Source organism: Herpailurus yagouaroundi, unplaced genomic scaffold, assembly GCF_014898765.1.
Source record: "Herpailurus yagouaroundi ecotype Mexico unplaced genomic scaffold, PumYag 29, whole genome shotgun sequence".
Lineage (NCBI taxonomy): Eukaryota > Metazoa > Chordata > Mammalia > Carnivora > Felidae > Herpailurus > Herpailurus yagouaroundi.
In genome coordinates this window covers 48,794,478-48,816,382 of record NW_024412377.1, presented here as the reverse complement: position 1 = coordinate 48,816,382, position 21,905 = coordinate 48,794,478, and the positions used below count along the sequence as shown (strand labels likewise).

Sequence of the window (21,905 nt, the reverse complement as noted above, 5' to 3'; positions counted from 1 at the left end):
AGAAAGAAAAAAAACATTCTTGAGGTGCCTGGGTGGCTCAGTCGGTGGAACATCCAACTTCAGCTCAGGTCATGATCCCACAGTTTGTGCGTTTGAGCCCCATGTCAGGGTCTGTGCTGACAGCCAGGAGCTTAAGCTTGCTTCAGATTCTGTGTCTCCCTCTCTCTCTCTCTCTTCCCCTCCCCGGCTCATGCCCTCTTTCTCTCAAAAATAAAATAAACATTAAAAAAAAAAAAAAGAAAGAGGAAACATTCTGGAAATTTTAACATGTATACGTGAAAATAAGTACTTGTTTTCTGGCTCAAGTGTCCTGCCTATTATGCAATCTTCCAAGTGAGAATAATTCTTCATAGTCAGTCAATGAACATGTGACTCTTTTGCTACTTTGGAAGAGAAATTAATAAAAATACTTAAAAATTAACTGCGTTCTGGGAGCATCACTTACCACACACAGCTACCACCTCCCAGGGTGGGGTATTCATGGCAGATTTAAACTCAGCATCTTTCTAACAAGCTCAAACACAGTGGCCTGGTTTCACCGAGAAGTAAGAACACTGGTCTCATGGGCCATCTGCTTCTGAGAAGGGCTTTAGGGGCACCAGGGCTGGGAGGACCGATGGACGCTGGGCAGGAGGGGTGGGCCCCACGAAGGCCAGGTGGGTGCCAGGAGAACCTGGCTTTGGGAATGCAGGTTCTGACTAACCACACCCTAAACCCTGCTACTCTGTAAGCGAAAGACTTGCACTGTCGTTTTCTATTTGACTTTCTGGAAGGAAAAGGAAAACACAGGAAGATATTTTTACTGAAGCGGAATACCAGGCTAAGTATAGCAGTTGCGCTTGAGCTGCGGGTTCAAATCCATCATCTGCCATTTACTAGCTATATGACCATAAGCATATTACTTAACCTCTCGAGCCTCAGTTTCCTTACCTGTAAAAGGGTGATACTTAACAACAGTCCCTGCCCTCAGTGACTTACTCTGAGGGTTATATAACATTACAGGATGTGGAATGCTGCCCAAAGCAGGCACAGAGTAAATGTCAGCGGGTGGGTGGCCTCTTTTTAAACAGAGTGAATGGATGGATCAAATCTTGCAACAATTCTGTAAGAAAAGAGGGCATTATTATTATCTCCACTCCCAACATCGCAACTCTATAGGTCTTTCATACTGATTTCCTCAGTCACAACTACCTTGCAGTTTCGAGAGGACAGGTGTTGCTTTTGCTGTTTTTCTAAGGAGGGCCCGGTGTTACTGAGAAGTGAAAACGGTCTTTCAAGGTCATGTGGTCAGCTGGTGGCTGAGCTAGAGTAGAAAGGGGATATCTTGACTCCCAGTTCTGTGCCCTTTCTTCTAGACCACACCTACTTTTGTGCCTTTATAAAAGGCATACCAAGGACTTTCCTTTGGCTGCAGTTTGGCTGCTTTTTCTCTGCTCAAGAAGAACAAGATTCTGCCAACCCAGAAAGATTAGGAAACTGTCACCTTTGGGTCTCATAAATATCAAAAGGCCAGGAAATATTTTCCCTGAAAATCTATCCAGTTAGAAAGCAAACAACACAGGGGCGCCTGGGAGGTTCAGTCGGTTGAGTGTCCGACTTCAGCTCAGGTCATGATCTCTCGGTCTGTGAGTTCCAGCCCCGCATCGGGCTCTGCACTGACAGCTCAGAGCCTGGAGCCTGCTCTGGATTCTGTGTCTCCCTCTCTCTCTGCCCTTCCCCCACTCACGCTCTGTCTCTCTCCCTCTCTCAAAAATAAATAAACATTAAAAAAATTTTTAAAACAAGAAAGCAAACAATACATAATTTCAGAAAATTATAAATATATGTATATTTATATTTACAGATATTATATAAGTAAATATGTAAATAAATATAAAAATATAAAAAGGAGGCTTAGACTGTCCCCCTTAAAAAATATATTCTTGAGCAGCATTTCACGGAGCAAGAAAAAATTCAAAGAAGGAATCTGGAGTGTAGCCTGCTCTTCCATCATGAGTGTATGCTAAGTGTGTTGGGGACTGTGTGGGGCACCCAAATTTGCTGTGACAGGATGTGGCTCCACAGGTCAGTATTTCCCCTGCTGCTGAGACCCTTTCACAGGCCAGAGTCAGCTTCTTCACAGGTGTGGGGGCCAAGCAGGGACACAGTCACCTGTGCACACTTTACAGGATTTCCATAGATGGCACCAAAATGGACTGTGTGGCTTACCCTGAACAGGCTGGAAGGAAAGAGTTTTATAAGAACACTGCACTTATCCAGTGGTCAAACCTTGTGGCTCCAACCCCCGTCACAGCACTTTTAGTGTATTGCCTGTGGATAAAATAAAGCCATGGGTGAGGCCACAATGCTGAGCAAGAAGCCTCACAGTGGTAGAGGGAAGGGAGAGGCAGAGCTATGCAGGATGGGGAGGGACCACACAGGTGTGGGAATCTGAGCCACGTACAGAAGCAAAACTCTCTATATATATTTTAAAATTTTTTAAATGTTTATTTATTTTTGACAGAGACAGAGACAGAATGCAAGTGGGTTAGGGGCAGAGAGAGAGAGAGAGAGAGAGACAGAATCCAAAGCAGGCTCCAGGCTCTGAGCTGTCAGCACAGAGCCCGACGCGGGGCTGGAACTCACGAGCTGTGAGATCATGACCTGAGCTGAAGTTGGTCACTGAACCGACTGAGTCACCCAGGCGCCCCAGAACTCTATATATTTCAACAGCCTATAGAAGCATCATCAATATCACAGTACACAGAAGTCACCAAATTCCTCATACACTGCCAGAATGATCCACTGGAGGAGACTGAAAGGAATGGTTACCTCCTTAAGAGGCCTTTCTGACTCTCCTACCTCCTATCGGAATTCACTTTCTCCTTTGGCCCTCATTAAACCCAGCGTGTCCCTACTTTCAGGGCATCCATAATGCTTTATTACACATTTTATCACATTTTCTCTCCTTGCCCTAAATGAAAATTCCCCGAGGGCAGGAGCTGTGTCTAACTCACATCCAGCTTCCCAGTACAGTATGAAGCACACCCTTGCAGCTACATAAAGATGTATTCAATGAGTAGATTGGCCATTGAGCCCAAAACATCAAGAATTACATTGCTATGTTCAAGATACCAGGATTTTAAAATTGGGGAGCAGAAAAAGGAATATAAATAGGAAAAAAAAACCTGTTTATATTTTAGAAAGAACTCCATTTTGATGGTTCAAATATTTAACATTTGAGCACTTAAAGTGAAAAGCTTCAATATTTTCTAAACACTTATCTATGAAATTAACTCTCTTCCTTCTATCACCATACGACCTTGATTTCGCTCACCCTTCAAGGTCTCTCCCTCTACCACATGATTGTTCCTTCCTTCCCTAGAACTCCCAGGACTTCTTAAGCGTTGGTGAGGCGGTGAAATCCGAACCCTCATACATTGCTGGTAGGAATGTAAACTAGTGCAGCACTTGGGAAACAGTGTGGCAGTTCCTTAAATTTTAAAACCTAGAGTAGCCATGTGACCCAACAATTCCACTCCTAGGTACATCAGCAGTACCTCCCTTGTGATGCTTTCTGAGAAGGGTCACGAGTACAGATACTTCCTCTTCCCATGTCAGGGCAACTGTTACTAATTGATAATGTCTTTATTTCTCAGAGTTCACAGGCAGCCTCAGAATCCTTCTCACGAAATACAGAACTCCAGGGGGCCAGTAGCAACCAATCTGTGTTCACCCTTGAGAGAAAACATATATGCCCTCCCTAGGGTGGAATGATGCATGCATGTGTAAACTTCATGAGGTTAGAGACCATTTCTCACCCATCTCTGAAAACCTCAGAGACCTTAGCAGAGTGCTGAAGACAGATTAAGCACTGAGGAATTATGGGATGAGAGAATGCATGAGCATACCCGAATCCCCTGACAACATTGGCAAAATGACATGACCTGAATTGGCCATGTCTTCTTTTTTAGTTTTCCCATTCCTTCTCCTTGGCTACTGATAACACAGATAATTTAAATGGAATATGCAGTCATGCCCTATATAAGCCTGTACAATTATTTACTTAATATTTTTTTAAAAAGACTTTTCACTTTTACTCTATATATTAGAAGGAAGTTCATATTACAACCACTAATAGAGAACCAGTATCACTTGCCATAAACAGAGGGAAACTAAAAACAATGAAAACAACGGATGTCATCTGGAAATCATCTCATGTCCAGCACTGATACGTTCGTGAGAGGTGGTTTATCACGTGAGAGTGGGATGGGGAACTGGTTAGAATCCTGTCTGCCACTCTTGGCTGTGTGATCTTGGGAAGATGACAGCACATTTCTGAGCCTCATCTTCTTCACCTCTGATATGAGGAAATAATAACAGTTCCTACCTCATAGATTTTGAAAAACAAAAGCCCAATAATCCATGTAAACAGCTTGGTAAGGTAGAGAGTGCTCAATAAAAGTTTCCCAACAAAACCAAATCCAGCAACATAGAAAAAAGATTATGTATCATGACAAAGTGAGACTTATCCCAGGAAAGGAAGGCTGGTTTAACACCAACATCCCCCAAATCAATTAATGTGGGGCACCTGGGTGGCTCCGTCAGTTAAATGTCGGACTTCAGCTCAGGTCATGATCTTGAGGACCGTGGGTTCCAGCCCTCCATTGGGCTCTGTGCTGACAGCTCAAAACTGGAACCTGCTTCAGATTCTGTGTCTCTCTCTCTGCCCCTCCCCCGCGCACGCTCTGTGTGTGTGTCTCTCTCTCTCAAAAATAAACAAACATTTAAAAGATAAATTAATGTGATAAGCCATATCATGGAATAAAGGACAAGTCCCACAGGATCACCTCAGTACATGCAGAAAAAGTATTCGACAAAAATCTCATACTCTTTCACAACAAAAACATTCAACAGACTAGGAACAGAAGGGAACTTCCTCAACGAGATAACGGACAGCTACCAAAAAATCCTATGGCTAATATCAGACTTAATGGTAAAAGACTGAATACTTTCTCCCCGAAAATTAGGAAGAAGACAAGGATGTCTACTCTCTCCATTTCTATTCAACATTGTACTAGAGGTCCTAGCCAGGGTAATTTGGCAAATTCTACGTACAAAATCCACTAAAAAACGATTACAATGAATAAACATGTTCAGCAAGGTTGCGAGATACAGGATCAACACACAAACATCAATTATATCTCTATACATTAGCAATGATGCACAATCAAAAAAATGAAATAAAAAATAATTCTATTTACAACAGCATCAAAAATAATATAATATTTAGGAATAACTTTAGCAAAATAGAGGTGTAAAATGTATACTCTGAAAACTGTAAAACATTGTCACAAAAATTAAAGACCCAAATAAATGGAAAGCTCTCCCATCTTCACAGATTGAAAGACTTAATATTGTTAAGATGGCAATCTTCCCTGAATTGATACAGATCTAATGTAATCCCGATCAAAATCCCAGCTGGTGTCTGGGAAGAAACTGACAAGCTGATTCTAAAATTCATACAGAAATTCAAAACATCCCTAAAAAAGAACAAAACCAGGGACACACATTTCCCAATTTCAAAACTTACTACAAAGCTACAGTAATAATTAAAACAGTATGGTAGTGGTATCAAGATATGGAACAGAATTGAAAATATAAAAATAAACTCACATTTATGGTCAATTGATTTTTAAAAATTTTTTTTTTAACGTTTATTCATTTTTGAGACAGAGAGAGACACAGCATGAACAGGGGAGGGGCAGAGCGAGAGGGAGACACAGAATCCGAAACAGGCTCCAGGCTCTGAGCTGTCAGCCCAGAGCCCGACGTGGGGCTCGAACTCATGGACCGTGAGATCATGACCTGAGCCGAAGTTGGACGCTTAACCGACTGAGCCACCCAGGCGCCCCGGTCAATTGATTTTTGATAAGGGTACCAAGACAATTCAAGGGGGAAAGGATACACTTTTCAACAAATGGTGCTGGACAACTGGGTATCCACATGCAAAAGAATGAAGGTAGACTTCGACCTCATACCACACAACAAATTAACTCAAAATGGACCAAAGACCTAAATGCAACAGCTACAACAATAAAACTCTTAGAAGAAAACACAAGAGTAAATCTTTGTGACTTTGGAATACATAATAACATCAAAAGGACAAGCAGTGAAAGAAAAAATAAACATATATTTGATTTTATTAGCTATTAGTAGACACTATCAAAATTAAATGTAAAACTTTTGTTACTTCAAAAAACAGCATCAAGAAAGCAAAAGACAACCCACAGGATGGGAGAGACTATCTGGAAGTCATATACCTGTTATATGTGTAGAGGATATAAAGAACTCTTAAAATTCAATAATAGAAAAACAACCCAAATGGGCAAAGGATAGACTCCAAAGAAGATATACAAATGGACAAAAAGCACATATAAATTTATTAATATCTTTAGCCATTGAGGAAATTCAAATCATAATCACAGTGAATTATCACTTCACATCCACTAGAATAGCTTAAAACCAAGAAGACAGATAATAACAAATATTGCTGAGGATGTGAAATTGGAACCCCCCTATTTTGCTGCTAGGAATATAAAATAGTGCAGTAACTTTGGGAAATAGTCTGGCAGTCCCTACAAGTTATAAATGTAGAGTTACCATCAGATTAAGCAATCCCATGCCTAGGTATAATCCTGAGAATTGAAAACATACATCCACACAAAAACCTGTATATGAATGTTCACTGCACCATTATTTGTAGCAGCCCCAAAGTGGAAAAAACTCAGATGTCCATCAACCGATGAGTGGATAAATAAAATATGGTATATCCACACTATGGAATATTATTCAGCTGCAAAAAGGAATGGGGTCTAAAGGCATGGGCTACAACATGGATGGACTTTGAAAATCTGCTAAGTGAAAGAAGCATAATACACTTTTTAAGGAAATGTCCAGGGTAGGCAAATCAAGAGAGACACTAAGTAATTAGGGGTTGCCTGGGCTTAGGGTGGAGACTGGAGGAAGTAGGTGGTGCTGCTGATGGCCGTGAGGTCTCTTCTTTCCGGGGTGATGAAAATGGTATAAAATTGATCAGGATGATGCTTGCATAACTCTGTGAATATACTAAAAATTACTGAACTGTATGTTTCACATGGGTGAACTGCAGAACATGTGAATAATTCAAGCCGTTACAAAAAAAGTGTTAGTATTTGCATGAGTGCTTGGGGAAACATTGGCTGTAACATAAGCAGGAGTGGTACAAAGAGAGAGGGAGGCGGGGTAGGAGCTTGGGGAGTCTGGGAACTATGGTGCGCCTGACAAGCAGAGACTGTGTTGAACAGAAATCACCAGAAGAGGTGGGAGAGAAACAGAAAGCAATGGACACACCCACAGTACCCCACGGAGCAGCCCCTAGATTGCAGGATGAGCTGGACCACCCAAACCAGCACCTGCTCCCAAGCCTTCCACCCCAACCCTGTTTCTGTTACACTGCCAGATATCTGTCAGGTCCTGGCTGCCACACCCCGGAGGAGAGACTGCTCAGACAGGAACCACCTCTGAGCTGGGGGGATGGGCTTTGAGGTTTAGAATGAGAACAAGCCAGGTTTGTAGTTCTCCTCCCTGAGGACACTGAGGCTGAGAGACGAGATGGACCTATACAAGGTCACTTGGCTAGTTAGGGACAGAGCTGGGGCTAACTCTGTAACTTCCTGGGCAGACAAGAGGATCTAATACAGTAACAGATACGATAGAGCTGTTAAAAAAAAAAAAATTTAAAAAGGAGGAATATTAAATAGGAAGGAAGGAAGGGAGAAAATTCTAATTTTGCAATAAAACAAAAAAGCCATATAAGAAAGGAGATAAATCAAAGGACATTACTTAGCTCTCTTGTGATTTACACACATCTCACATTTACAGATTTTAATAGCATAGATGTTTTTGAGGCACCTGGGTGTTTCAGCTGGTTAAGTTTCTGACTCTTGATTTCAGCACAGGGTTTGTGAGATCAAGCCCTGGGTTGGGTTCTGTGCTGACAGGGGATGCTGCTTGAGATTCTCTCTCTGCCCCTTCTCCGCTTGTGCTCTCTCAAAATAAATAAGTAAACATTTAAAAATAATGATGTAGATGCTTTAAACATGACTTACATTAGGGGAGCCTGGGTGGCTCAGCTGGTTGAGTGTGCAACTTTTGATTTTGGCTCAGGTCATGATCCCAGGGTTGTGGGATCAAGCCCTGCATAGGGCTTTGCGCTGAGTGTGGAGCCTGCTTAAGATTCTCTCTCTCTCTCTCTCTCTCTCTCTCTCTCTCTCTCTCTGTTCCTCCCCACCCCCTGCTTGCTTGCTCTCCTTCTCTCTAAAACATTAAACTTAAAAAAAAAAATTTAAACAGGGGCACCTGGGTGGCGCAGTCGGTTAAGTGTCTGACTTCAACCAGGTCACGATCTCGCGGTCCGTGAGTTCGAGCCCCGCGTCGGGCTCTGGGCTGATGGCTCAGAGCCTGGAGCCTGTTTCCGATTCTGTGTCTCCCTCTCTCTGCCCCTCCCCCGTTCATGCTCTGTCTCTCTCTGTCCCAAAAATAAATAAACGTTGAAAAAAAATTAAAAAAAAAAAATTTAAACATAGGTTAAAGCAGAGCTGTCACTATATTGGGAGATGGGGGCAGAGGAGGGAGGTGGATGGTGCAAGAAAGTGAAATCTTCATCCATCACAGCAGGAAGTAAATAGATAATGCATAGAACAGATAAATCAAGAAACAGCAGTGTAAGCATATCGTTTAGAGATCTGGAGGCAAGTGCTGGAAGAAACAGTCAGTTAGAGGTGACAGCTTCTATGGGGAGGTGGGCACTGGATGGTTGTTTTCATTACGAGTCTTTCAATACTATTTGATCTTTTTTAAAGCATGTACTGCTTTGATTGAAATTTTTAAACTTACTTTAAGAAACAACAAGCCAGGGGCACCTGGGTGGCTCAGTCAGTTAAGCATCTGACTTTGGCTCAGGTCATGATCTCACAGTTCGTGGGTTGGAGCCCCGTGTTGGGCTCTGTGCTGACAGCTCGGAGCCTGGAGCCTGCAGCAGATTCTGTGTCTCCTTTTCTCTCTGTCCCTCCCCTGCTCACACTCTCTCTCTCTCCCTCTCTCAAAAATAAATAAACATTAAAAAAATTATTAAAAAAAAAAAAAAAAGAAACAACCCAAGGCCTCCTGCCTAGGATTTCCGACATCTGACCCATCCCCAGCACCGTCTTCAGGCAGTCTTCCCTACCCAAGTCCCTCACTGTGGGTCTTCTGGGATGAGAGGCCCAAGACCAGCAGCTTCTCTCCACACAAGGGACGTGAGGTCAGAGGACAGAAGTCCATGACCTGGGCCTCCGGAGAAGGCCTACCCTCCTCTTTGTTTACAGCAAAGAAAAAGATCCTGGCAGGGTTAGAAACCTGGCCACGGTGCCCGCCTGCCGTTTTACTCAGCTGCTTCCTGTGTTGTCAGGGTTGAGGGGACCTTTCCGTTGATAACCCAACCAGGCAGATCCCATCCTCTTGTGGGGGGTGGGGGAGTCCTGCCACCAAGGGCGACTTCCGGATTTGTTCCCACTGCAGCCTGTGACAAGTCACCATGTGAGGGGCACCAATGTGACCTATATCCGGGGACAGGAGCCAGCTCTCAGAAGCACCTGCTAAAACTGAGAAAGAGAAGCCAGCCACACCGCATCTGCTGTGGAAACAAAGAGCGAGACTTCAGGTTCGGCCACCAGATCAGAGCACGCAGACCATCAATGTGACGTTACAACTCGAATGTGGCTGGGTCTGAAGGCTCACTTAGGCCCTGGAGTCACATTTCCACTCACTCTAAAAAGGCCATTTCCCAGTCTATAAAATATGGAGGCTGGCCAGGCAGTGGTTCTCAACCATGATGTCACATGGTTGTGAAGGTTCTTGTGGGCAACTTTTACCAGTAATGGCGTAAGTAGTGAGGTTTGCAAACAAGGTATTTTTATTATGTGTTTGGGAAGGTTCCAAGCGCTCCCATGCTATCACTGCTTGCCTATAATCTTCTCCCCTGAGAGGGAGAAAACAGGGGTAGAGTGGGGAGGGGACTGGCTGTGGGTGTGGTGTGTTGAGCACGTCAATATTGTCCATCATATGTACTAAAAAAAAAAAAGAGCAAAACCAAAAACAAGCAGTTAAGAATCACTGGACTCTCTCAGGGCCCTTCCAACTTGAAAGAAAACGATGCTGACAGCAGATGGACACGCCGTGCAAAGGGCTTCCTTGAAGACCACTGTTCCTTAACAAGCAAACCCACTCTGGCCAGGATGTATGGGGTGCCATTACCCTGCCCATGGACATTCTTGCCTTTGCTCCAACTCTCTGTTCTTCCCAGCAGACTGTCCTCTTCTCTTCTCGAATCCCACCCACCCTTGACCACTGGCAAGGCCCAAGTCAAGATAGGCCTCCTCCACGAAGGTCTGACCAGCCAAACTCCACCAAACCTTCATTTCTCTGGATTCTGACAGTGCTCACAGTCTAAGAGTCCACAGTTTCCTTCTGCATTATAAATTGCTTTATATTTCACTAATTCTTTGGATCACCAGAAATGACAGGAATAATCATCTTTTTTTAGCTTGATCCGTAGCCCTAACACAGATGTGGGCACATGCTAGGCATTATTTGCCTAATTAGCACTTCATGAACAACTTGTTGAAGGCACAAGCCAATGGCCCAAATGCACGTTATCTGGTAAAAAAATTTTTTTTTTCATTTAAAACATTCTGATCTAAGGCACCACATAAGTCAGCCTTATTACCATAAGAATTTGAGGAGACTTTTAAAGAAAATCCTGTCACAGCTTCCACCTCAACTCATAAGAGGCAGGTCTTTATTTCTCTTTCCCACAAAGGTGTAACATACTTGAAGGTTGATGGCTCACCCCTAGTTCTGATTTCTCTTCTCACCATTCATACCTTGTCAAAAGCAGTCTTAAGGCATCACAATATAAAATCACAAATTGAATACCTTTCTCAGGTATCTCTTCCCTTAACACTGAGTTATTGAGGGCCAGCCCTGCAGATTCTTTGGTCTCAGCTGGGCCATCAGTAAAGTCAGACAATCCTCTCTTTCATCCCCCAGTTGATTTCTTATTCCACCCACAGAGGCAGCTGTTCCAAACCTCCGGAAGTCTCCTGAACTTTCCTAACCAGTCCACCACCTTTACTTTCTGCAGAGGACCTCGTCTCCTGCCTTATTCAGAAGACAGAGACCATACAACATGGACATACTAAACATCCCTCTGTCCCACGAAGTGATTCAAGTCGGAGAACCACTGCTTCAAGATGACCTAACGATGATGAAAACACACAATCAAAAGGCCTATTGATGAAGTCATCACTGGGTCCTTCTTGGGTATCTCTCCAGAAGGTCATGTTTACTTTCCTCTCTCCTTGCACTAATTTCTGAGTTGCTGCATGTCTATTAAAATGCCACTCAGCCAGAATGGTCCCTGCAAGGAGTTCTGCCTGAACCCAAGCTCTGCCTTCTCAAAACAATTTCCTTCAAGAATTTGCACTCAAATGGTTTCCTCCTCTGCTGCCAGGGCCCAAGAAGTATGGCTTGAATGGTCATCTTTTGAGGCACATCGCACACAGCCCTTGGCATAATGGCCACGGCTAGGAAGCCAATATCCAAACCCAGCATCCTGGGAGGCGTCCCACACCCACTGACTGAAATCTGAAGTGTCTTTGTACAGACAAGGCCATCCAGGGGCCTTGACAGAATCTGTGAATCACAAAGTGCCTTTCAGTTTCCCTTTGGCTCAATGTTACAGAGAGGCCACAGATTTGTCTTCTTAAATTGACACACAATATATAATTAATAAATTGTTCCTTTAGGAATGAAGGGCAGCCGTCCAAAAGAGCCACACATTCAGAAACCTCATTCTCTTCTCTGTTTCCATGGCCTTTTCTTCTAAGACTGGGATGTACAGACATTATCTCATCTGCAGGTTCCTGTGGCAACAGGTAGGTAACGAGCTGGGCAAGCTGCTTTCCTTTGCCCAATTGTTAAGGTTGGAGAGGTGGTGGTGAATTTAAAGGCACACAGCAAGTCAAGGATAAATCCTGTGTCCTAAGACCACTGCACTGCTCTGTCTGCCCAGGAAGTGAAGCATGCCCTTAACATTTTTGGTTGATTGCAAAATGCTAAATGCACACAGAGGGAAAGTTCCTTCCTGGCCTCTGTGTGTTGAAATGTGAGAATTACCTCCAGGTTTCTGCTCAGTGTACTCCCTCCCCTTTCTGCCTACTCGTTATACCTACCTTCAGTGAGCTACTCAAGAGCACTTCTTACCTGAAGCCTTACTGATGCCCTGTCTTAACACGGGCTACCTTTTGCAGGTAAACCTGGGGCTAGGTTTCTTGGTCACAGAGCCAACTCTCCTGGGAAGAGCAAAATCCAGGAAGGTTCTGGGGGTAGCCATGGGTTGACTACACACATGAGCTACATTCTTAATGATTATGTAATTAATACATTAAAACAATAAATACATAGGTATAATAGCACTTAACTATGTGTGCCAGCCGCTGTACTTGGCACTTTGATGCATCCCTCACTTAATAAGAGCATCCCATGAAGAACCAGCTCCTTCCCCACCAACGCTGGCCCCCCCAGTCACTGCCCGGCGGCATGCCCCACCGTCCTCCCCCACTTCTGCTACCACAGCAGCGTCCATCCTTTAGACCCTAGACATGGTTTTGCTCCCCCAAATGACAAGACCAAAGGCCTTTTACAAAGACTCCAATGAGGTGACTGATGTCTGGTTTCGTCAACTACAAGTGAATAATAATTAATACTTGCCACTAAAGAAATAGACTCATTGTTATGGTGGCCACACGGAGGCTACAAAAGCCCATTTTGTGAAGCTCTTGGTAGAACCCTGGGGCCAACAGTGGCCAAAAGAAACCTCTTTGAGAGTGTAGGCCAATCCTCAAATGTGGGGACCGGAGCCCTGTACTGTTTTCCAGGAGTGTCGTTTCTAATGCTAATTAGCTTGTTGCCTATTCATCACCTAATTCAGCTTGCTGGTCAATGACAGCAGCAGAGGCCCACTGAACGCCCAACAGGGAACAATTTATCAGAGGGGACAGGTAGTGTTCTCCTGGGGCCCTCTTCCAGATTTTAAATTCATGTTTACTTCCTTCTCTGGGCCAGCCTCTGATTTGATTTGAGAAAAACTCACCAACCCTACTGGATTGGATACCCCATTCTTGGCCTAATGCCTAAAGCAAGTTTTTCCTTCAGCAGGGACTGAACAAGGCAGGCTTGGGTGGCTACAGAACTGGTCAGAACTGGCCAGGAAATATAATAAAGAAGCTTAGTGAGCAGAGAGCTAATGCCCCCAGTCAGAGGCTCAGCATACAGAAACAGGCAGAAGCACTGGCTTTGTAAGCAACAACACGCTCTTCTTGTGGCCTACTAACTGCCTGGGCAGATGGCATCCAGGGGCAATGAGTAACTCTCTGTAGGAAAGTTTCACCTCCCCCAAGTGGATACTGAGTGCTCAACAAATACCTTCCAGTGACAGTAACCGACCCCTGACCAGTTACACACACACACACACACACACACACACACACACACACACACACAATTCCATTATTTCTGCTCTTGAAGCAAACAGAGCTGACAACCGGTAGACACTGTCATTTTAGTGAGCTGTTCCCCAAAACTGCTACCTAGTTCCCTGTTCCCACTTCCAGCTCAGTGCCTGAAATGCCACTTTAGTGATATCAAATATGTTGACTTAAAGATTTGTTTTCCATTAAAATGCCTTTCGGCCCATTTCCTTTCCAGTCAAATGACTTCTAAAGGACCTGCTCTGCACTGAATGGGAAATTCTTTTGTATTTAGCTCTTAAGGATAAACATGTTCACTGGCTCCTATCTTGAAAATAATTTTTGACATAGGAGAATGGGGGAAGCACAGAGCACTGCACGGAGGTGGAGGTGGGAGGCCTCAGGGAGAGTCACAGAGGAGGTGCCTAACTGTGCAGAAAACCACCTTCAAGGCCTTCGCAATCGTGCCCAGGGATATGGACCTAGAATTTTGCCTCCCAATATCTATGATCTCCAAGGTTACCAGCACTGCTTCCAACAGGGCCTGTGTCCAAGAATAAGTAAGGTGAGACCCACTGCCCTAAAGGGGACACAGGTACAAGGTAGAAAACAAGAGTATGAGAGCCAGCACTCTCCTGAGTTGCCCCTCATGCCCCAGTCTCCTCGCCCATGCCAGGAAGGCACCTGAGAGCTAGCAGGAAAAGATCCTTGCTACCTTCTTGTCCTGGCTGGAAGAGAAGCCCATGGCCCATCAGCCCACAATGCTCCATCGCCGTGCTGGAGAAACTAGGCAACCAGAGGTCAAAGTCAGATTCCCTGAGCTGGGGAGGGCCTGGGCAGTCCCAGCGTCCTTTCCTGCCAGGTTCTCCTTAGTACAGAGAACCACACTCCTGTCCGATCACGTTTCCTGCCCCCACCCCCACCCCTAAACAGAGAGCAACCCCTTCTCTTCCTTTTCACCCATCCATCGAGGGGGAGGGTGTCCTGAAAAGCAGAAACCACAACAGACAGGTAGGCACTCTTCCCAATTCTTCGGAGCTCAAGAAAATCCAACCTCCTCCCCAGGAGTCAGCCCACTCATCCCCCTTCCCCCCTGTCCTCCCCCGCTGCCTGGCAGCCAGGAGGGAGAGTGATGCTAGTGTAGGCCAGAAGGCTTCAAAGCGGGTCAGACTTGCCTCCTCCCTCGTTAAAACCCCCACCTTCAAACACTGGCGCTTCGCCCCTCGCCCCACCCATCTCACGTTCACTGCAGGGCGTCGGGTGCCCCAGGCGGCTGCCAGGCGGGCCCACGCGGCTCTCGCTTGCCCCGGAGGAGGTGATGGTGGCCGAGGCGGCAGAGGCGGCTGTCGGCGTTCTGCAATACCTGGGCTCGGGGATGTCGCCGCTGCAGGTGTCTCCGGTTCTCGGGGTTAGCGCCGCTCCTTCACCCGCCCGCGGCTCCGGCCCAGGCCGCGCACCTGCTGCTGCCGCCGCCGCGCCCGAGCTGCGTTGTGTGCCGGCGCTTTCCCGCAGGGGGGTCCGCGCAACGAGGCCCAGGGTGGGCCGGAGGGGGAAGGGGGCCGCGCGGGGCCTGGAACCCGGCGTGCAGGGGCTTCGGAGGCCCCCAGGCCGCGCTAGCCGGGGCGCCGGGCCGAGCGCCCCCCCTCGGGTGGGGAGAAGGGGCGCCGGCGCCTCGCGCATCCTCACGGCCGTATCGACGTCCCCCCGCAGCATCCCGGTCCCAACGCCGGCCCCAAGGCCTGCGAACGCTGCTTACCTGGGTCTGCGGCAGGTTCGGGGGAGCGGCCCAAGGCTACCGCGGGGCCCCGCGCCGGGGCGCAGGATGCTCTACCCCGCTTAGCTCCGCTGGAGGGCCGCCGCGCTCGGCCCCGCCCTCGGCCCCGCCCCCGCGCCCGTCGCGGCTCCTCCCCCGCCCGGGGTGCCAGCCCCTTCGCCGCCGCCGCTGTCACACAAAGAGCAGGAAATGGCTGCGGCGAGGGGCGCTCGGTGCGCCCCTCAACGCGGCGGGCGCATCCCAGACCTGCACCCCGGCGCCGGCCCCAGGACAGCCAGCCGCCCTGCCCTCAGAATGGAGAAGGAAGGGAGGACTTGCCCCCAGATCCCGCGTGCCGGAGAGCCACACCTGCAGCAGTGGGAGGACGGAAGCTTTGGGCTCCATTGCGATCTCATCGATCTCACGTTATTTCCAAGTGCTCATTTATCTACCTAATATTTATTGAGCACCTATTTTGTTCCGAGCCTCGTGCCAGGAGCTGAGTACGCACTGGTGTACTACCCTTTTGGAGCTTGCTATCTACCTGGATAGATAGGGCATAAATTAACCTAGCTAACGTCCAGTTACAGCTAGAAGAAGTTCTGTGAAGGAAAGAAACAGGGCGAAGTGATGGAAGATAAACCAGGGGTTTGGGGAGAGGGAACTTCCACCAGTTGAGTCTGGTTACCAGTGCTCCTCTGCTCAGGAGTATCTTCTCAGTCGCTTGGAGCCAATCCCTGAAGCTGCCATCTCTTAAGCAGGGACCTGCCTCAACTTCATTGAGGAAGAATTGCCTAATGGACAAAAAGGAAAATACATGGTGACAGGAAGTCACCTGGCTTTGCCAGGAAGGACCTGAGAGGACAGGCACCTTTCTCTTCAAGGCTTATCTGCCATTTAGGGCTGCCCAAAGAAACGGTCCTCACCCGAGCAGCAGTCTGGTGGGGCTTCAGATCCAACCTTGAGACCCCCTACTCAAGTCACTTCAACACTCTGTTCTTGAGAAGCCACCATATCTATAACGTGAAGGATAATAATTGCCCTTCCTACCTCACAAGGTAAACACTTGAAAGCATTTGAAACATTTTAAAATGTAAAGGATAAAGTACTGTTACAAGGGAAGCTTTCCCCAAAGTTTGTCTATGTATACTTAATTACTCAGCTATTCCTATTAGGGGCTATTTATAGAGGAGCCACAGAGTCTCTGGCAAAGAACTTGGGAATCTACACCCTCACTGATCTCACACCATTTCTTATTTCCCAAGCACTCAGAATTCATGATCCTTTATGGTTTGATGTTACATCACTCATTCGAATTTAAATTGCTATTTCAGAAAGGATGACTTATATATGTACACACATACATTTCTGTCCCTGTGAGAAAGCTTGTGGAGGTGTTTGTGGAGGATGGCTTTAAACACCAAAGTTTCTTTCTTTCTTTCTTTCTTTCTTTCTTTCTTTCTTTCTTTCTTTCTTTCTTTCTTTTTCTTTCTTTCTTTCATTCTTCTCTTTCTCTTTCTTTCTTTCTTTCTTTCTTTCTTTCTTTCTTTCTTCCCTTCTTTTTTCTGTAATTTTTCATTTTCCACTGTGATCCTTAGGATTTTGAGTGTCAGTGATTACAAATACTTAACAAGAGAAATTGGGGGCACCCGGGTGGCTCAGTTCATTAAGTGGCTGACTTTGGCTCAGGGCATGATCTTGTGGTTGGGGAGTTCGAGCCCCGCATCAGACTCTATGCTGACAGCTCAGAGCCTGGAGCCTGCTTCAGATTCTGTCTCCCTCTTTTTCTGCCTCTCCCCTGCTCGTTCTCTCTCTCTCTCTCTCTCTCTCTCTCTCTCTCTCAAAAATAAATAAACATTTAAAAAAAGAATTAAAAAAAAACAAGAGAGATTGAATTTTCACTCTAAAGGGCATGTTTTGTTGGATGTTGTAGATTTCTGGAAGATGTATTTCTCCCTGTTGTTCCTTCCTTGTCTTTTCGCCTTCTAAGATCAAGTTGTTTAAAAGAAACAAAAAGACTATTAGATATATATTTGGTTGGATCCTAGGCAAAAATAATTCCCTGACCCCCTGAATTTCATTCGCTTATAAGGGGAAGCAATATGGTCTTGTTGAAAGCATTGCATTGGCAATCCAGAGGCTTGTCTTTTGGTCCCAGCTTTGCAAGTAAATGATCCCAGACAAGTCACTGCACTTGTTTCCCCCTCCAGACGGTGAGGTAAGGTGGATTCATTCCAAGAGCCTTCTACATGTAGAAAATCACATGAGTTAAAACAAAGGACATGCCCCTGCCATGCTTACAGCACCTCACTAGCTTCTCATTGTCCTCAGCATGGAGCCCAAACTCCTTAGCAAGGCCCACAAAGGGTGTTCCATCTGGCGTCTGCCTCTCCAGTCTCCTCTGCTGTGAGCAAGCTCTCTTTGGTTGTAGCCAAAAGCAATGTTTTAGTTTCCCTAATCTGCTGTATTCTCGCTTGAGTTTGGCCTTTGTGCAAGCTGGGCTTTTTGCTTAGAATGATCTACCCTCCTTTCCCTCCCGCTTCCGCACTTTCCCCTAGTTTGCTGCCTAACTTCTGTGCATCCCTCTGGTGTCTGTTTCTTCTAGCCCCCTCCGTGTCTGGGTTAGGCTAGGGTTAGTCATCTATGCTCCCAGAGCCCCCTGGGCTTCTCTATCACACCCCTCGTCGTGCTGTGTTGTGATTGCTGACGTCGTTGCCTGCATAGCATTATTAGAGCATAAAATCTAAGAGAAGGGATGTGTCTTTCTTGCCTCTCATCACATTCTCAGAGATTCGTCCTTAATAGGAGTTCAATAAAAATGAGTTGAATGAATAATCAAAAGTGAACTCATAGCTCATATGTTGCCAGTGACATGCGTAGCCTTCTGTCTACTATCTTCAGATATGCCTCACGTTCAATCCTGGCTGCACCATCATCAATGAGTGGGTTGAAGCTATCAGATGAGAATTGCATTGCCACCTGCAAGCTGGGGCCCACACAATGTGGTTCCGTGTGTGGCAACCTTGCCTTGTTTTTAGAAAAGTCTCAGGTCACTTAGGACATCTAGGTGTCCGTTTAAAATTGCTTCACAGAAACCAATAGTGGGGTATTTGGAATGGGCATAAGAATTGGTTCTGGAGACAGAAAACAGAAATACTATTTTATGTAGGAAAGGAATATGAGGTGGAGAGAAACTGTGAATAATACAAAAAAAAAAAAAAGTCTTTAACTGCCATGGGACTGCTACACAGAGTAGGCTCACCCACTTGGTGCTTGTAGTTAACATTTGGGTAGTTAGCAGGAAAAGAAAAACTTAATAATCAATTACGCAATTTACGTTGTCCATTAGATAAAACCTGAGCACTTGCTCAAAATTGCCTCATTTTACAGATGAAAGAACTGGGGCCCAGAAAGGGGAAGGGTTGCCCAAGGTCAGCTGGACCCAGACTCAGGTCTTTCCACAGGACACTGGGTTGCCTATTTCCTTCTTTGAATCTGGAATAGTTTGTTAAAATAGATGTTTTATGCTTATTTTTTAATATTTTTAAAATTTAAATCCAAGTTAGTTAACATATAATGTAATAATTGTTTCAGGAGTAGAATTTAGTGATCTATCACTTATATATAATACCCAGTGCTCATCCCAACAAGTGTCCTCCTTAATGCCCATCGCCCATCTAGCCTGTCCCCCCACCCAACACCCCTCCAGCAACCCTCAGTTTGTTCTCTATATTTCAGAATCTCTTATGGTTTGCTTCCCTCTCTGTTATCTTATATTTTAAAGATATGTTTTAAACTAACATTTGTTAAATGTTTATTTGGGGCCAGCCTCTGTGCTAAGTACTATATATGGATGGGCTAATTTCATCCTCATGAAATCCTAGGAAGTAGTCCTGTTACTTTATAAATGAAATATTGAGGACTGTTTTGTTGCTGAAAGATTGTGACTCCATCTTGGTCCATTTGGAAACACATGTCCCCTCATCATGCTGTCTTTCTCTTACTTTGCTCATTTCTCACAACTTCTATGGAACTGGTTCCCTTGAAGGTCAGATCTTTCACACATAACTTCATAGCAAAGAACATTTCATCTTTACTTACACAAATTCTGTTTATAATAATTTTAGATAAGAGCTGATAAGGAGGGGCTGAGCATATTCTGAACAGGATTTGAAATGCAGAAGTATAGCCAAAGGCACAATGGGCTCAGTGCTGCTGTGTTCTCAGAAGTTAGCATAGGTGGCCCTATAATCAGCCCCACAGAATGGTTGGGAACATGGAATTTGGGGACAGACAGGTCTGGCTTCAAGCCCCCATTCTGTCACTCACTAATTGTGTGACCATGAATGGCTTCCCTAATTTACTAAGCCTTGTTCTCATCTGTAAAATTGAAACAATCGTCATTGTACCTATCCCTTGGGTTCTTAGAAGATTAAATGAAATAATAAATGTAACATGCTAAGCATAGTCATCATAAGTGGTCAAGAATGGAAGCTTATATTATTATTATGGTTATTAATGTGGTTTGAATTTTGGTGTGATCTCTAGGAAGAATGTAGGACTCGGAATAAGATCTGTGTTCTAACCTCACCTTTGTTAAGTAAGTCTACAACCTCAGGCATGCTCTCTGGGTATCACTTTCCTTTTCTGTCTGGTGAGACCCTTGTACTCCTGCTTCTATCCCAAAGCTGCTGAGAGAGCAAACATTATCTTAGATGGGAAACTGCTGTGAAATATACAAAAGAGAAACACAAATGAATGTTTGCATAGTTTGTCTCAGCTTACAGACACTTGTCCTCAAAATCAATCTGAGAAAATGGAAAGGGGCCAGAAACGTCTTCATAGCTGTAGATGCATGTAGGTAGTATGGGTAGAGGTGATCCTGGATGGTGAGAAACTCACAGTCCACTCAACCTTTTCAACTGATTCTCCTGTGACCGTGGCAAGCACCTACTAACCTTGTCCTCAAGGTTCCCAGTCCTAATTTAAAAGTAATGCAAGGGAAGAAGGTGGAATAAGATATATTTTTTTTTGTTTTATTCGGGCTTTTCTTCCTGAAATGTTCTTCCAGATCCTCTCCCTTAGGAGCTCCTATTTACCCTTCAAGACAGCTCAAATATCACCTCCTCTGTGAAGCCCTCCTTGATCCCTGAGGGGTTTTCACTGTATTGTGACCACTGCTCCATTGGTTAGCCCACAACAACCCTTTGCAATCAGAGTTGATTCTCATTATTTGGTACTTACATTTCATAAAGTTACCGTGGGCACCGAATGAATGAATACTGAACCGTGGCTCCTAGGGGAATAATGGGGTTAGGTTCTTGTGAGCTTCTGGTCACAATATTTTCATCAACTGATCTATACATAACTTCATGTTATGCATGTTTGTTAGAAAGCACCTTATTTAATATACTTTGTGGATTCATTAACGTTAAAGTCACAGTCAACAGCATTAAAACTCATGACTGAATGAAACTTATCCAACACACGTATTTTCTTTGAAAGGGATGTCACAGCCTTCTTGCTCTAGGAACACTACAAACATTTCAGCTCTTTGCTCGAGGGCCATTTTAACCAGCAAAATTACCAACAAAAAGTACACAAGTGCAAACATGGCACTAAGCCTTGAAAAGGATACTTGTTTACTGTGTGAGAGCTGAAATGAGAAGGCAGAGCATTACCTTGTTTGACCTGGGCTGGGAATATGCACAGAGGGCAACTCACATTTTTCACTGCTCTGGCATGGGCATGCCATGGATGGCTATGGAAGGACTGGTTTGGGAGTTACAAATAAATTTCAGTGAGTAGGCAAATTTGCAAGTATAGAATCTGCAAATAATAAACATCAACTGTGTTTGTTTACGTGTTGGACTTTTTTAGTAGCTGAAGGGCTTCTTTTAGGAAGGCTGGTGTCCATACTAGATATCTTCTCCTTCTCCAAATCCACTCCACTCTTTGCACCCTGCTCTTTCCCTTGGGGACTTAGCTCTATGGATGGCCCTGCTACAGTTTCCTCATCCTCTGGCTTTCAGTTGGGTTTGGCCAACAAGTAACCCCAGCAGTGGATGGGGTAAGGGAGGAGAGTAGGGCCATTGTATTTATTCCCCCGCTTTCTCCTTGTGAGGTTGCCTCGGGCTTCCTTACTAAAGGTCCTCTCCTCTCAAGGTGACCTTCTCCAGGTGACTCTCTGCTGTCACATTCAAATGACTACTCTCCCTCCTGTCTCTTCAGGCCTTAAGGTGATAACTGCTCCTTGGCTGTTATTTTCCTCTGTACTACTCTGTGGTTCTCCTAAACCTGACCCACACTGTTCTACATAATCCTTCTGTAAATAAGTCCTCCTTGAATTATCTTAATTTGAGTGTGAAGTGTTTGGTCTCTAACTGATAAGATATCATATTCATCTTATACACCTGACACGGTGCCAAGCAATGTCAGGTGAATGGGAACTATTATTTATAAAGTAAATGATCTCTAAAACTCCTTCTAATAGTCACTGTGTGATTCTGTGATCCCATAAGCCTACTGCACGTCATGACTTGAAGAGACTCTCACAGTCACTG

General features: G+C 45.1%; 1 protein-coding gene across 6 annotated transcripts in view; it reads right to left on the bottom strand.

Moving 5' to 3' along the window:
* CYFIP2 (cytoplasmic FMR1 interacting protein 2) overlaps positions 1 to 15,462 on the bottom strand; it is a 129,119-nt gene extending 113,657 nt beyond the window's left edge. For 2 of the 6 annotated variants that reach the window (XM_040443215.1, XM_040443244.1), the window contains exons 1-2: positions 2,209 to 2,317; positions 931 to 1,102 (exon numbers count right to left, since the gene is read on the bottom strand). In XM_040443215.1, the coding sequence (XP_040299149.1) occupies positions 931 to 997 (67 nt within the window). In that variant the 5' untranslated portion in view covers positions 998 to 1,102; positions 2,209 to 2,317. Of the gene's footprint in view, positions 1 to 930; positions 1,103 to 2,208; positions 2,319 to 14,952; positions 15,072 to 15,345 lie in introns of those variants that run through there. The other 4 variants (XM_040443210.1, XM_040443222.1, XM_040443238.1 and 1 more) reach the window with 4 other exon arrangements.
* Positions 15,463 to 21,905: the final 6,443 nt, after the last annotated feature.